This window comes from Sceloporus occidentalis, unplaced genomic scaffold, assembly GCF_023333645.1.
Source record: "Sceloporus occidentalis isolate IW3139 unplaced genomic scaffold, rSceOcc1.0.p SCAF_111, whole genome shotgun sequence".
Taxonomy (NCBI): domain Eukaryota; kingdom Metazoa; phylum Chordata; class Lepidosauria; order Squamata; family Phrynosomatidae; genus Sceloporus; species Sceloporus occidentalis.
In genome coordinates, this window is record NW_028317091.1 from 2,736,062 (window position 1) to 2,753,044 (window position 16,983).

Below are 16,983 nucleotides of genomic sequence, written 5' to 3' on the forward strand. Positions count from 1 at the left end.
AAAGTCCTCCCAGTGAAATGCATGGAGCGTATTCTACCCCTGCTCCCAGTGTTCCCTGACCCAGCGCCAGAGGAGGGGCAAATAAAATGTGGCGTACGGACAAGAGGGACAAAATGAAAATTTAAAGGGACCACACAGTTATTAAGTAAGAGATATAAGGGGAGGGGTTTGTTGTAGCCACACCCTCTCCTTAGCCACTACCTATTTTTTTACCCCCCCCAGTTGTTAACCATTCTCTGCCATTTTAACCACATTTCATTCATTTTTACCTCTGCCCCACCCACTGCCTTATTATGCCCCACCCACTGCCTTATTATGCCCCTCCCACAAATGTTTGGGTGCTAAATTTGCAAAAATTTTTGTAATGAAAATCAGCCTGGCAGAGTGGCCTCATTACTCTGGGCCTCAAATTATGGTAGTGGGGGGGCAGACCAAGGCCAAGTCAGGGTCCCCCCCCCCCCTTATCTGATACCATTTTGCAGCGTTGCTGTAAAGTGAGTACAATCGTTCTGCCTGTTAGAGAAATGATCTGGAATATTCTCTCTGGTTATAATGACATTCTGCGCGGTGAGATAATTACTCATTTTACAAGGATAATAAAGCGCCCCGCGCTGACCCAAGTGTGGGGAAAAAATCCCATTAATGAATTAAATTAAATCCAGGCTTTAATACATTAAAATTAATCCGTTTAACCATTTACCATCAAATATTATTATTATTCATTTGAATATTTAATTTGATGTCATAATATGTCATTTTTTTTCCACATATTCTGCCTATTTACTTAATATGTTATCTACCTGCCTGTGTGCTGCCATTTTGGGAGGTTTGTGGGCGTTAACTATCCCCCTCGCCTCCGTGTGACAGCGGTCCGGTCTCACTTTACGTCTCATAGTGTCACTAGAGAACGTTCAGACTCCATAGCAACGTCGAAAGATACCAGACAAGGATGTGGGGGGGGGCGTGTCTTATCATATCATGCTGTCACTCAGCGCTTAGGCTCTGCCCCCGGCGAACAGCAGGTCGTAAAGCGAGACCTGCTATTAAATTTAATGGAAATGCAGCATCATGGGAAATAAGTCATGTGATAACTACATAGCATAAACAACTATATTTCCCTTTTAAATGTATCTGTCACACATCAAACTTCTAACTACACCTCTTTCAAGAAAACTGCCCCTCTGGGGGGTATGTTACCCCTATGTATCTCAGCGACACAAGTAATACTGCACTTTTATCCACCTCCCCTTATTGTAAGTATAGCCTGTCTCATAACTCATCTTCCGCGTGTGATAGACCTTGTAATATAACTTTCACACGATGGCCATAAAGCACTGTGGGGCGGCGGATTCACGTGCGCATAGAGAACTCACAACATGGCCGCCATCAAAACTTTGTGTCACCAAGAAAAACGCTGTGCACCTAGAAATGATTGCTTGTGTTGCAGCGCCATCTAGAGGCTAAAGTGTAGTTGTGCAGTTCCTGAAAAATCCAAACAATTCAATGTTTACCCTCAAGTAGAAACCCAGAACCCACCGGCAGATCGGCCCCATCCGGCCCCCGTCTCGTCGCCCATTTCTCCTGCTGTAAAGACTCCAACCTTAATCAGTCGTTGGTCCCGTCTTACATTCAGGAGCCGTATGTCTATCCCATGCATGTTTAATACCCTCGCTGTATTACCCTCTACCACCTCTGCTGGGAGGCTGTTCCACTTATCCATCACCCTCTCAATCAACTAAAATTTCCTTGTGTTCCATGTAAGCTGTTGATGAAACGCATTAGGCTTTTTTTATTAGTCAATCTCCTTTCTTAGCAACATTTTTCAAAAACTTTTCTACATTGTAAAGTAATGTTTCCAAAGGACCCCCCCCCCCCCTCCCCCATACACAGCTAGCTGGGGTCAGAATGCCTAATATCTGTCCGAAGACTTTTACGGAAAAAGCATCTGCACGGGTTACTTACGTGGTTGGGATTTGGGGCAAACTGTTTCTCTTCTCATTTTCTGTAAGAGAAAAAAGTTTGGGGTCACTCGGCTGTTTTCATGGAAAAAAAGGAAATTTCTGACCGTAACCTAATTACAAAAAGGGATTCTAACCATCAATTATCCTTTTAAACTCCTGGGTTCCAATGGCCCTTTATCACTCCCATCACTCCTGTGTTCCAATGGCCCTTTATCACTCCCATCACTCCTGTGTTCCAATGGCCCTTTATCACTCCCATCACTCCTGTGTTCCAATGGCCCTTTATCACTCCCATCACTCCTCTGTTCCAATGGCCCTTTATCACTCCCATCACTCCTGTGTTCCAATGGCCCTTTATCACTCCCATCACTCCTGTGTTCCAATGGCCCTTTATCACTCCCATCACTCCTGTGTTCCAACGGCCCTTTATCACTCCCATCACTCCTGTGTTCCAATGGCCCTTTATCACTCCCATCACTCCTGTGTTCCAACGGCCCTTTATCACTCCCATCACTCCTGTGTCTTAGTGACCCCAAACTTTTGAACGGTAGTGCAAACATTTCTTTTTGGGGTCTAATTAAGGCTTTTACGTTTTAGCTTATTTCTGTTTTTGATCTATAAAGCACAGGTTTCACTTTTAATTCATTCGAGTCGATATAAACGTCTCCACGCACGTGACGTGGATGTATGTAATGTACATCACACGTGGAACACGCATTACCTTTCCTGGGGTGGACAACGAGCGACTCTTCCGATTCGTTCTTCAGCCGGCAGTAACCGTCGATGAGGTCCGCCATGTTTTCAGCGATGGCCAGAGACGATGTTTTGATGGCTAATGGCTTTTAAAACAAAAGTGAAATAAAATAGACATTAAAAACGGGCAGAACGATAACAAAAAACCCTCAACTTATGAATTCTTTACAATTATAAAGGAATGAATCAGAGATGATTTACTTGAGATCAGGTGTGTTTCCAGTATCGCGTTACTTAGTTTTTCTTCTGAAGTCAAAATATTTCGGAAGCCGGGCCACCCCGACCTATATCTAGTTTGTGACGATTAATTACTAATCCCCGCTGCTAGGTTTTGTTGTGAAACTGGCTTATTAGTACATAACGGTCTCTGTCTTCCCGCAGCTAATTCCGCGTCTCGTTTACCTGAGGAGCCCCAGACACCCCCAGCAGCAGCAGGGCCCGGCCGTCGTCCAGGGACGAGCATTTTATCGATTTGATCTGTTTGAATTCAGCGAAACACGTGGGCTGTGGACAGAAATGATACCGATATAATATACCAACTGCATTAAATACACGACACCCGCCACAAGTTTGGGGTCACTCAGCTGCTTTCATGGAAAACGAGGACATTTCTGGCTGTAACATAATTACAAAAAAAATTATAACCATCAATTATCCTTTTATACTTAAACTTGGATCAGCGAACGCAACGTGCCATTGGGACACAGGAGTGATGGGAGTGATAAAGGGCCATTGGAACACAGGAGTGATGGGAGGGATAAAGGGCCATTGGAACACATGAGTGATGGGAGTGATAAAGGGCCATTGGAGCACAGGAGTGATGGGAGTGATAAAGGGCCATTGGAGCACAGGAGTGATGGGAGTGATAAAGGGCCATTGGAACCCAGGAGTTTAAAAGGATAATTGATGGTTAGAATCCCTTTTTGTAATTAGGTTACGGTCAGAAATTTCCTTTTTTTCCATGAAAACAGCCGAGTGACCCCAAACTTTTTTCTCTTACAGAAAATGAGAAGAGAAACAGTTTGCCCCAAATCCCAACCACGTAAGTAACCCGTGCAGATGCTTTTTCCGTAAAAGTCTTCGGACAGATATTAGGCATTCTGACCCCAGCTAGCTGTGTATGGGGGAGGGGGGGGGGGTCCTTTGGAAACATTACTTTACAATGTAGAAAAGTTTTTGAAAAATGTTGCTAAGAAAGGAGATTGACTAATAAAAAAAGTTTGGGGTCACTCAGCTGCTTTCATGGAAAACGAGGACATTTCTGGCTGTAACATAATTACAAAAAAAATTATAACCATCAATTATCCTTTTATACATAAACTTGGATCAGCGAACGCAACGTGCCATTGGGACACAGGAGTGATGGGAGTGATAAAGGGCCATTGGAACACAGGAGTGATGGGAGTGATAAAGGGCCATTGGGACACAGGAGTGATGGGAGTGATAAAGGGCCATTGGAACGCAGGAGTGATGGGAGGGATAAAGGGCCATTGGGACACAGGAGTGATGGGAGGGATAAAGGGCCATTGGAACACATGAGTGATGGGAGTGATAAAGGGCCATTGGGACACAGGAGTGATGGGAGTGATAAAGGGCCATTGGAACACAGGAGTGATGGGAGTGATAAAGGGCCATTGGAACACAGGAGTGATGGGAGTGATAAAGGGCCATTGGGACACAGGAGTGATGGGAGTGATAAAGGGCCATTGGGACACAGGAGTGATGGGAGTGATAAAGGGCCATTGGGACACAGGAGTGATGGGAGTGATAAAGGGCCGTTGGAACACAGGAGTGATGGGAGGGATAAAGGGCCATTGGAACACAGGAGTGATGGGAGGGATAAAGGGCCATTGGAACACATGAGTGATGGGAGTGATAAAGGGCCATTGGGACACAGGAGTGATGGGAGGGATAAAGGGCCATTGGAACACATGAGTGATGGGAGTGATAAAGGGCCATTGGGACACAGGAGTGATGGGAGTGATAAAGGGCCATTGGAACACAGGAGTGATGGGAGTGATAAAGGGCCATTGGAACACAGGAGTGATGGGAGTGATAAAGGGCCATTGGAACACAGGAGTGATGGGAGTGATAAAGGGCCATTGGGACACAGGAGTGATGGGAGTGATAAAGGGCCATTGGAACACAGGAGTGATGGGAGTGACAAAGGGCCATTGGAACACAGGAGTGATGGGAGGGATAAAGGGCCATTGGAAAAAACAGGAGTGAGGGGAGTGATAAAGGGCCATCGGAACACAGGAGTGATGGGAGTGATAAAGGGCCATCGGAAAAAACAGGAGTGAGGGGAGTGATAAAGGGCCATCGGAACACAGGAGTGATGGGAGTGATAAAGGGCCATCGGAACACAGGAGTGATGGGAGTGATAAAGGGCCTCTGTACACCTATGAAGATATTCCATTAAAAATCAGCCGTTTCCAGCTACAATAATTATTTACAGCATTAACCTCATCTGCGCTGGATTTCTGATCCATTTCATGTTATTTTAATGGACACAATTTGAATTTCTTTAAGAAACAAGGAAATTTCTAAGTGACCCCAAACTTTTAATGGCACATTAAAAAAAAAGGTTTAAAAAAAATATCAAGTTTGCAGTGACCAGGATTATCCACTAGGGGGAGATTCTGGAATTTCCAGGAGGAATCATGCTCCGTACAGCTCCCATAATGCTCATCCAGCAATCGGATCTACCCATTTGAGATAAATCGGTATTATGTTCCCGGCACCTACAAAGTAATCCATGCTGGATAGCATAATTAACCCCTAGAGAACCCCATCAGGCAAATGTAACACCATACAAAACATGTATGTGGCATAGCCAGCATTATCTAATCAATCCGCTGTCTCCTTCCACCACCCATACAACGGCTGCCTGAACCAATCAGCAACAATCAGCAACTTAGGGGAGAGATAACTTAATGGGGAGGAATAAACGTGCAGATCCTGAAAACAGGATGTTAAGATGGCGTTAATAAATCAATGGTTAATAGATAAAATATGTGATAAAATGGTGATTTCCCAGACTCCTGGCCTCCCCATACCTTGCCATCTTTGCTGGTAAGCTGCCGGATCCCTTTAGGACCAATGACCAGATCTACGGTGATGCTCCATCCTTGCTGGAAGAGAAGATCGGGGAAAAAGCACAACTTAGCAACTTTATTCAATGTAGTCGAATGTACAGCGCTACGGAATATGACAGCGCCATATAAATCCATAAATAATAATAATAAAGAAACAGAATGATAGCACCTGGCCGCCATCTTGCTTTCACACAGACCTCACAGTTAAATGTTACTCGAGGCAACGGGGGATTTGCTGCAAAGAGCTAGCAATCTAATGATACCTTGCTGTCGGGTGAGTTTGGAAATTGGTCATGATGGTTCGAAAGCGGTCTTATCGCTATAGCGGCCAATGGGATGGCCCAATCAGCAGTACAGTGTTTTTGGTTGCTATGGTAATAGCACCACATTAGAAACCTTGCACCGGGACACTTACTTGTAATCTCACCTCGAAATACAAAATATCTGTCGTATAAACATGGTGGGAGTCCCATAAATTAATACAACCGTTTCATATCGATTTTGTTCATTTCCAGCGATAAAACAATTATCGAAACATTAATATTTTCTAAGAAATATAAATAGGGAACAATTCATAATAAAGCTTTTTGCGTAAATAAAACCCACCAATAGCTAATCGGCGGAATTGTTCTAGAAGCAATTAGTTGAGCAGTAAACCTCACAGATGCCAGGGTCGGTGGCAGCCAGTGGCAGAGCCTGCATTATCTAATCAGCTTCCTGTCCGGAAGTTCTCTCCCTCCTCCTCCTCCATCCTTACAAAAGGCTGCCGCAACCAATCAGCGACAGTCAGCGACTTAAAAGGGGGCGGGGCTTCTCGCATGGCATTATAAAAACGTAGGACCCACCGCCAGCTCGCATCTGTAGGTTTCCTGGTCGATGGAGGTGAAGCTGGACAGCGTGCTCAGGAACCTCATGATGCACTCTTCCTCGCGCAGGGAGCCGTACTGCTGGAACGTCTGCTGGATCATCTTACGGAACTGCTTGGGCTGCGGAGAAAGTCACCAAAAAGCAACTGCGGGTAAAATTGTTTTACGTTGAACTATGACATCATAGCTTTACATTATAGAATGCTCAAGGAGATCATGGTTTGTTTTTGGGGTTTTTTTTACTCCCCCCTTTTAAGGCGTCTCATTTTCGGCGATGTGATGTTTTCCTTACCTTCAGACTTTCCTGCATCTGTTTCGGGAAGAACAAATCCAGCCCTACCTCCTTCCTAAAAATATAGAGACGTAAGAACGATTAGGTTTAATCATGCATGGATATGAAACATGCATATTTTATCACCCAGGATGATTTCATATTTAGTAAAAAAATATACATCTCTTCCTAATTCCAGGTGAAGCAGTGGTTGGGGGCAGGGGGGGTATGTAGGTCTGCACTTCTTCCAGAGAAAACTGAGTTCTACAGCCTTAAAAGCCCCAGTAATGTGTATAAAAACATTATTTCATTTAACCACGCCCCCAGGTGCCTCTACTGAAAGCAGGAAGCATTCGTTAGTACACTTCCTGCACATGCTCAGTAGCGCTCCAATGGAAATCAATAGGAAAATTAACAGCCAATCACATCTATTCCAGTGGAACACTGATGTTTCACCAGCATACAACTCCAGGTGAAGCAATGGTTGGGGGGGGGGTACGTAGCTCTGCACTTCTTCCCCAGTTTGGCGTTGGGAGGCCCTATAGATCATTGGCTGCATCCTATTGGTTAGGGAGACATCAGTGACAATACAGCCAATGGGAAAGGGAACTTACAGAATGTATTTTATTAATTATTTCATTAATTATTATTTATTATTTATTTTATTATATTATTAATATAATTATATATATATATATATTTTTTATTTTTTTTAATTTGTATTTACTGCAGCTTCCCCTTTAGTGATAACTGAAGAGGATGAAAAAATTCACACTTTAAAAAAAAACAACAAATAAGAGTAGATGGAATGCTAGTAAAGTAGGGTACAGTTTAACAAAAAAGTCTGTTTTAAAAGTAAACATTTCCTGTTACACGATGATGCGTCCGCGTGTTTGTCATTAGTACCGAAGCGTGAATGCGCCCCGTCCGCTGTGGCTTCTCACAGGATGTATGTGGGAGCCTGATTCTCAGACCAGAGAGCTAAACGCCGAGCGGCTTCAAGACAGGGAACTCATATATATTATTCCGCCACCATATTCAAGCAGCCAATCAGTAGCAAGAATGATCGCAACGACCTGACCCCCCCAGTCCGGTTATCCGCCGCGCAGGAGATGCGCATCCCGTGCCGCGTGTTATACTTACTCGAGGAAATCAAAGTTGGATCTCTTCTCCAGGGCATTGTGAGGCATGTCCTTATAAAACCTCCTGTAAAACAAACAAACCGTTGGGAAAAATTTATATTTAATAAGTGAAAAAAAATATGTAGGCATTTAAAGGTTAAAAAAACTCTCTGTCTCTTTTTCCTCTCCTAACGCCCCCTCTTTTCTAGGAGGTCAGAATGTTTTCCGGGTATGAGGGTATCGCAGGGTTCTACAGCCCTAAAAGCCCCGATAATGTGTATAGAAACATTATTTCCTTTAACTCCGCCCCCAGCTGCCTCTACTGAAAGCAGGAAGCGTTCGTTAGTACACTTCCTGCACATGCTCAGTAGCACTCCAATGGAAATCAATAGGAAAATTAACAGCCAATCACATGTATTCCAGCGGAACACTGACGTTTTACCGTCATAATTCGATTGGCTGACAACACTGCCTTTCTTATCAATGGCGGTTCTACCAAATATGTTTCTTCGTATGCTTCCTGGTTCAAGAAGATGCAGCCCAGTGAGGCGATAATTAAATGAGACAATATGCAGTAAAATAGATTTTCATTTTAATAATTTTGGGACGACACTGTTCCTTTAACATGTGAATTAAATAAAAAAATATTTTATATAAATAAAAATCCTCACTCGGTAATATCAATAAGTAGAACCGTGTCCCACATAGGCTCACTTAATTCACTTTGATGCCCTGGTTCTGGCGATAGAATGACCCCAGGAGCCCTGCCAACCCCCTACAGACACATAACGCTCAGGACTGCTTACCGGAGCTCGAGGCAGCCCAGCTGAAACGCCATCCCTTCGCTGACTTTCGTGGCGTACTGCTGCATGTAATCATTCCTGAGCTGCGGACGAAAGACCCCACAAAATATTACCCAAGTCACTCCCATCCATCTGGATGTCATCACCGCTGGCGGCCCCCCGGGTTTGATCCGGAGTCTCCGGGTGAAGCCCTCCTTCCCTGGGTCTCCGGGTCACTTCGCTCTACCTCCGGGCAGAGAAGTGGCATTTGGCCATATTGTCGGCCTACCTCTCCTCCTACTATTCATTAACCATACATTATACGGGGCCGGCTCAGCCCTCTCGGCAGGAGAAGCCCCCAGGGGCCGGCCCGTCTTACATTATAGTGAATTCAGTGGGTTAAATTCCCAGGTTAGTGAATAAATCCTTTGTGGAATATGATGTCACTTTGGAGAGAAAACACCTTATATATATATATATAATTCATTAAAGCTGGAGAGGAGTTTATGAAGTTTAAAGGGACGTTCGGTCCATGGCGTTTAAAGGGCATTAACACCTAAGCGCATTGCTAGGTCATCAAGAGCTTAAAACGCTTTAAAGATGAACATAAAGACTGTCTAAAAATAGTATTTACACCTCAAACCTTTTAGAGTAACGTCTCTCCTACTGAGTCATTTTTATGTAAAGTGTTTTATGTAATTTTGTATTTTTCCCAGCACCTGCTCCGTATGGCAGGACTGTCCCATGAGAAATGGTACAGTTTGGCAGTATGTGACTGTGCCTTTAAGATACAGGATAAGATAAACCGAACTAACCTGCTGATAAAAATACAGCAGAGTGGTTTTGTCTTTCTTGAAGGATTCAGTATAGTCATCCGGCAGATAGCGGATCCGGAGATCGTACCTGGAAAATGAGAGAAAACGAGTATTTTCAGAAAAATTATTACTTATGCAAAAAAACTGCATTTTATAATAAAAGATCCTTCAACCTCATACCATGAAAAGTATCCAAGATAGTTTGGGGTCTATGCAATAAATCAGTATTGGGTCCAAAAATGAACCCCTGGGTATTGAAAGCAGCTAAGCTTTCTGTGGTCGGAATTTGGCCAGATCTCAGGTTTTTTACCCCAATCTCAGAGTAAATGGGCAGATCCTCTGGGTTTTACAGTCAAGAGCCAACTCCTTCATGTCCTACTCTGATTTAATGTTACCGGAACATTCCGATGGGTGCTTTTCTCCCTGCTATATCACAGCTTGAATCCCTGCTTGAAAACAGGTGACTTTATTCTTCACCTCCTGACGAGTCATGGTTTAGTTATTAGGTTTCTGTTATTAACGTGTGACTCTCTACTTCTCTTCTCCTACTACTTTGGGCAACCTGTAGAATATTATATTTAAGCAATTAAGCCCCACTCCTGATGATGGCCTTTAGATGTATAGTTCATTATTAAATGCAGACAGCATTCTACTGGTTGGGTGGCGTGCTTGAACAAAGGTGACCACCTGCCTCCTTTTAATGGGGGACCTTCCTAGGAAATGTATCATGCTGGACAGTCCAGCCCTGCAGGACACGGGAGAAAAATGTTTAAAAATAAATAAATCAGAAAATTAACTAAATAAACGTGAATTTCGTGGGGGAAAATGTTTGGGGGCCGACGGGGGCCGCCGGCCGACTTTGTGTGATAGGTTCTTCTAGTGATAAAAATTATAGTATATTATAGAAACGTCAAGAAGGTTTTATTTGTGAGGAGAAACCGACTCCTTCGCAGCTTTTTTTCTCTTCAATCAATGGAAATAGTTAGTTTAACCCCTTCTAGACTAGGCTGGGGGGCCAAATGGGGCCACAAGTTGTTTCAATGTAATAGTCCATCCAGCCATCTATAGTCAGAAATAATAAATAATAGATATAATAAAAAAATAAAAACTATAGGATAAAAACCTCAACTCAGAAGTATTAAAACAATTATTTTATTATTATGTAATGTGAAAAACTTTTTTTTTCCCCTTTTAAATATATTTTTAGATTTTAATAAATATCACGTTATTTGCATTAATATTATTTCAGCGGAAGGCTCTACTAGCCCTGAAATAATCAATGTATAATTTGTGTGGAAAACGGGGAAAAAATAACACTTGGGCACAACGGGGTTAAAAGTGAGGGGCAATTTTTGTTTTTCATTGAATAAAAGATCTGCGACTGAACTAGCGTTATTTCATCAATCTCCTGTCCGGAAGCTCTCTCCCTTCTCCTCTGGCTGCCTGAACCAATCAGCAACAATCAGCAACTTAACAATAGGGGAGAGATAACTCAATGGGGAGGAATAAATCATGCAGAACCCGAGAACAGGAAGTTAAGAGGACTGCTCCTGTGGGATAAATATAAAGGATTTCTACTAAATACATCTGTCTTATTTTAATTGGAACTTGCCATTACGTGGGGTTATTATGCAGGATTTATAAAAATTAAAAAAAAAAGTAAAAAAAATCCATTTTAAGGTTCTCCGGTTACCATGGAGAAAAGTGTAAATTTTCACGGAATGGTTTCTAACGTTCGGGGGTTTCTGGCCCTGGGGTATAAACTGCATTAACACTCTTTGGCTTCGCACTTCTCTGCCGAAGTGCAGACAACGCTAAAAAAAAAATGAATCCGCAGGTGAAAATTAGCCAAATCAACACATTCCGTGTATTTTGTGCTGACTTTTACTAGAAAATAATGTTTTTTAAGTGTCTTAGTGCTTTGTGTTCTACGTTCCATAGAATTCCTTTGTAATAACGCCTCGGAACCGTACAATCGCCCGGGAACCGTCGTTTTCGGTTTTATACATAGATTTTTTATTTAATTGTTTTCTAACCCCCCCCGCCAAAAAAAAATGATTTCAATGTTTAGAAACGGTCATCAAATATTATTGGTTACAGAAGCGATAAAATAGATAAAATAGCAGAAGCAACTCGAGGAGATCACCAGCCGTTTTTATTATTCTAGCATCAGATACAGTTTGAAAAATATTGGCCGTTTTCTTTTTTCCCCCCAGTTGTAGTTTTTTTCCCCCATAATATAAAGTTTTCAGGCAGCTGCATATCAGCCGTTTGTATGATTCTCGCTCTGTTATCTGATCCCCGATCTACTAAACCCCCCGACTCCTTATCATACTGCCTGTGGGGAACAATAGAATGCCTCAGTCTTAATCACCAACAGGACTCTCTGACTGACGAAAGTCTATGGAGGAACGGACTTCATTAGCATCAGCTCGGTGTGGTGTTTGAGCCAGGAAAGCGCTGGGGGTTATCACTAGGGATATAGTCAGTCTCTTTGCTACACGCCGTCTTTTGCGTTGAGACACACGAAGCCCAAATCAAATATTTAGTGGTTTATATTCACGGGTTTTGTGGGTTTTCTGTGTTTTGAGGGAATTTCACTAAATCTGGAGGCTGAATACGGAACGAAAGCAGCAGAGACATCCCGTTTACCTCCATTCTGCCTCCAAATGCAGACACTCGTACTTTTCCTGGACTTCTCCGACAGTCAGGTCGGGATGCAGCCAGTGAATCTCGTCGGATTTCAGGTGCTTCAGGCGCAGTCCGTAACACTCCACGTGCTGGATATCCGGACCTATCCTCCCGCTCAGAAGGATGGAGCTGATGATTTCCTACAAGGAGAAACAAAAGGGTTAAAAACCTCTTTCCGCACTTCGTACAAAGAGAAACAATCATTAACACTTTCACCTCCTGTCAGCTTCATTTACGTCTCCTTTATATAAATGATCCACTTCATTGACCCAGAATACCATTTCCTAATAGATACCGGTAAATAGATCAGGTTAGGGGGGGAGAAGAGAGAGAGGATGAGAGAGAAGAGAGAGAGAGAGGATGGGAGAGAAGAGGGAGAGAGAGGGGATGGGAGAGAAGAGAGAGATGATGGGAGAGAAGAGGGAGAGAGGATGGGAGAGAAGAGAGAGAGAGGATGGGAGAGAAGAGGGAGAGAGAGGGGATGGGAGAGAGAGAGAGAGAGAGAGAGAGAGAGAGAGAGAGGACGGGAGAGAAGAGAGAGAGAGGACGGGAGAGAAGAGAGAGAGAGGATGGGAGAGAAGAGGGAGGAGATGGGAGAGAAGAGAGAGAGGATGGGAGAGAAGAGAGAGGAGAGGATGGGAGAGAAGAGAGAGGAGAGGATGGGAGAGAAGAGGGAGAGAAGAGAGAGAGGATGGGAGAGAAGAGGGTGAGAGAGAGAGAGAGAGAGAGAGGATGGGAGAGAGAGAGAGAGAGAGAGGGGATGGGAGAGGAGAGAGAGAGGATGGGAGAGGAGAGAGAGAGAGAGAGAGAGAGGGGATGGGAGAGGAGAGAGAGAGGATGGGAGAGGAGATGGGAGAGGAGAGAGAGAGGATGGGAGAGAGAGAGAGAGAGAGAGAGAGAGAGAGAGAGAGAGGGAGAGAAGAGAGAGAGGATGGGAGAGAGAGAGAGAGGGGATGGGAGAGGAGAGAGAGAGGATGGGAGAGAGAGAGAGAGAGAGGGGATGGGAGAGGAGAGAGAGGTGATGAGACATTTAAATACATGGAGATTTAACAAAGTACAGGAGGAGAGTTTATTAACTCCTGTGCTCTAATGGCCCTTTATCACTCCCATCACTCCTGTGTTCCAGTGGCCCTTTATCACTCCCATCACTCCTGTGTTCCAATGGCGCGTTGTGTTCGCTGATCCAAGTTTAAGTATAAAAGGATAATTGATGGGTAGAATCTCTTTAGTAATTATGTTACAGCCAGAAATGTCCTTGTTTTCCATGAAAACAGCGAAACATCCGTGGTAAGCGGAACAAAAGCCGCTCCCCCAGACTGCGGAGAAGATCCCTGGTATGACGGTCATTCTGGGACTGAGCTGAAAGGTCTGCGATCCCCTCATACCCAGCAAACATTCTGACCTCCTAGAAAAGAGGGGCATCAGGGGAGGAGAGAGGGGCATCAGGGGTTTTGGGAGAGGGACTGGCCAAACTAAATATGGACACTTGGAAGGTATCAAATATTTGGATGATAATAGCTTGGTTAATAAACCCCCAATAAGTGGTTTATAGAATGCAGTGTAACGATACACGGGGCAGTTATTAGGGTCAGGGTTTGTATCTGCGGCTCCTGCGCAGGATTATCTTCAGACTATGAGAACGATGTTTGTGGATTGAGATGACGTTCAGTAATTGCTCCAAATCGGTTGCGCTCCTTTTAACGCCCCCCCCCCCCGTACCCCGCGGCAGCCTACGCACTTCTACCGAATACAACGAGAAAGAGAGAAAAGAGCAGCGAGCGCCTCGTCTCGTGTTCAGCAGCTTCTGCCGCACGCTGGGAGACGCAGCCCGGGAGGGGTTAAACCCGGGATGGGGGGGGGGGAGAACGCGGCTTCCGATGGAACTGCGGCACAAATCGCTCCACAGACCATAATCCTTCGATATAAACCCCTGATCCCCCCAGCTGACCCGTCGTCACTACAGAGGACTGCACAGAGCGGGCACAGTCCGCCCAAAGCTGCCCAATGCCAAAAAGATTTGGGCGCCAGGATATGACATCATTTTTCGACACCCAGCAGGAAGAGGAATCTGTGGCCACGCCTGGGAGCTTCCAAGGGTTTGCTGCCCAGATCTCTGTCTCTTCAGGGGGTGTGGCGTCATCCAGCGGGTGGAGTCAGCCATGCTTAGGGGCAGGCTAGCAACCATTCGACATTAAATAGGAAATATAAGTAGAAGTAGGCAGGAAGTGGGTGGGGCCTGTGAGTGGAGTGGGCGTGGCCAAACACTGCTTCACTCCGGGGGGGGGGGTGAAGGAACTGACCTGGAGACCCAGGGAAGCAGAGCTTCACCCGGAGACTCCAGGCCAAACCCAGCAGGTTCTACGGTTGGATGCTGAATTTTTTAACCCTTCATTTCTAAGGCAAAGCTGCAGTATACTCTGGTTTAATAAATTGTTGTTGCCAGGGATAAACTAGTTTTTTTTTTCTGAAAAATAATGAATTATCTGGTTTGATATCACTGATGTTTTTTTTCCAATTAAATAAATTGGCTGGTGAGAATTTCTAGAATGTCATCGAAAACGGCCAACAGCTTGGATGGAGCTTAAAGCATTAAACGAGCTGCATGCTAAAAATATAATTTCCTTTTAATCTTATAATTATTATTTATTGATTTTTATAGCGCCTGCATATTCCGCAGCGCTGTACAGTGGGTAAACAGGACTTCGCGACTAGTGCATCGCGTAAGACTTTGGACTCTCAGGAACTGACGGTAAGGAGGGCCCTGCACAAAGAGCTTACAATCTAGAAGGCGATGAATAAGGGTCTAAAAAGAAGAGAGCTGGCGGACTGTCTCCTGAAAAGCGAGACCTTCTGTCGCCAGGGTTGCCAGGCCGATCCGACAGTTTTGATCCCGGCAGCGTGTCCTTGAACAATGAAAACACCGCGCAGGATTCAATCTGTGAAGGTCGTCGAAGGGAGCCGCGCAGGAAAGCGTGGGCGAAACGTCGTCATGTTCGCTATTCGATGGATCTCTACACAATCAGGACGTCTCGCTCCGATTAAATAAATAAAAAAGAACGCGTAACAAACACCGCAACGCTCGTTACATCAATCTCCCGGTGATTCATCCGCGCCATCCACCAATCCGCTTCACATATCTCTCTCTCTGTTAAAACTCCCAGAGCAACACTCTGAAGGGTTAAAAGAGATCATTCATGTGTATATATATATATTAGGATTATTATTAATAATCATGTATATATATATATATATACACATATATATAACATTTATAATATAGAAAACAATATATATATTAGAATTATTATTATTATTAATAATTTATATATATAATGTATATAATATAGAAAACTATTAAAAAACAGTGGATTATTATTTATAATATATATATATAATTATTATTCTTATCTTTTATTTATATAGCGCCAACAGTTTAAGCAGCGCTTGATACAAAATATAAATTCAAGGCGTCTGACAAGACGAGAACCGACAGACTGAGACAAACCGATACATTAGGAGAGCTCGGCTCGCAAGCTTACAATCTATTTAATACAGAAAACTATATATATATATATATTAGGATTATAATTAATAATCATTTATATATATATAATGGATATAATATAGAAAACTATATATATTAGCATTATTATTATTATTGTTAATATATATTATATTTTATGTTTTATTATTTTATTTTATTTACATTTTTTTAGTCATGTAAAAAATGAAGTTACATTTATTATAAACAATGCTTTAAATGTAAAGGTGAACTTTCAGATACTTCAGAAGTAATGTTTACTTAACAAAGAGGGTGGTAGGTAAGTGGAACAGCCTCTCAGCAGGGGTGGTAGATAAGTGGAACAGCCTCCCAGCAGAAGTGGTAGAGGGTAATACAGTAAACATGCATGGGATAGACATACGGCTCCTGAATCTAAGACGAGACCAACGACTGATTAAGGTTTGAGTCGTTACAGCCGGAGGAAATAGTTGGAAATACAAGGTTGAAGCTTTTTTCTCTAGACATCAACCCCATTTATTTATTAACCTCTACCACTTCTACTGTGAGGCTGTTGCACGTATCTACTATCCTCTCAGTAAAGGATGGTCCACCGCCGATGCAATGTTACCGATATACAGAAGATTCATGGCTCTGCTCCGGAACGTTCCGACGCGGGTTATAAGTCCTGTTACCAGAAGAAGGCCGAGGAGCCCCAGACTCACCCGGATCTCGGTATGGATGCTGCACTTCACCAGTTTGAAGTTCTTAACAAGATTGGAGCTGTTGCTATGGAAACACACTTTGAGGATCCTCGTGTCTTCCTTGCTGACGTCCCCATCAAGCAGGGGCTCGGCGGCTGCGTCCGGCCGGATAAACGTCCCCCCTCGCGACCGGCTTAAAGCGTCCAGAGACATCCCGGAGCCCAAAGAGGAGCCGCCTAGGAAGAGCGCATCTCGTATCTGCGAAAAAAAGAGAGGGCCGTGCGGTGAGATACAACTACACATGCGCGCTTCCCCGCGGTCAATCCCACATTCCCAACGTACAGAGGGCTAGTGAAACTTTCAGGGATCGTCCCGTCTTGTGTGGAGAAATCACAAATAACAGACTCGATAGAATCATCAAC

The 16,983-nt window shown here is 43.8% G+C and overlaps 1 protein-coding gene across 1 annotated transcript in view; it reads right to left on the minus strand.

Moving 5' to 3' along the window:
* Positions 1 to 16,774, minus strand: part of LOC149283146 (protein-tyrosine kinase 2-beta-like) — a 37,056-nt gene extending 20,282 nt beyond the window's left edge. The window contains exons 1-11 of the mRNA XM_089497968.1: positions 16,583 to 16,774; positions 12,320 to 12,498; positions 9,668 to 9,755; positions 8,877 to 8,956; positions 8,093 to 8,155; positions 6,971 to 7,025; positions 6,658 to 6,798; positions 5,774 to 5,848; positions 3,117 to 3,218; positions 2,683 to 2,800; positions 1,963 to 2,002 (exon numbers count right to left, since the gene is read on the minus strand). Coding sequence (XP_089354094.1) covers positions 1,963 to 2,002; positions 2,683 to 2,800; positions 3,117 to 3,218; positions 5,774 to 5,848; positions 6,658 to 6,798; positions 6,971 to 7,025; positions 8,093 to 8,155; positions 8,877 to 8,956; positions 9,668 to 9,755; positions 12,320 to 12,498; positions 16,583 to 16,774 — 1,133 coding nt within the window. The remainder of the gene's footprint in view (positions 1 to 1,962; positions 2,003 to 2,682; positions 2,801 to 3,116; positions 3,219 to 5,773; positions 5,849 to 6,657; positions 6,799 to 6,970; positions 7,026 to 8,092; positions 8,156 to 8,876; positions 8,957 to 9,667; positions 9,756 to 12,319; positions 12,499 to 16,582) is intronic.
* Between the last annotated feature and the right edge of the window lie 209 nt (positions 16,775 to 16,983).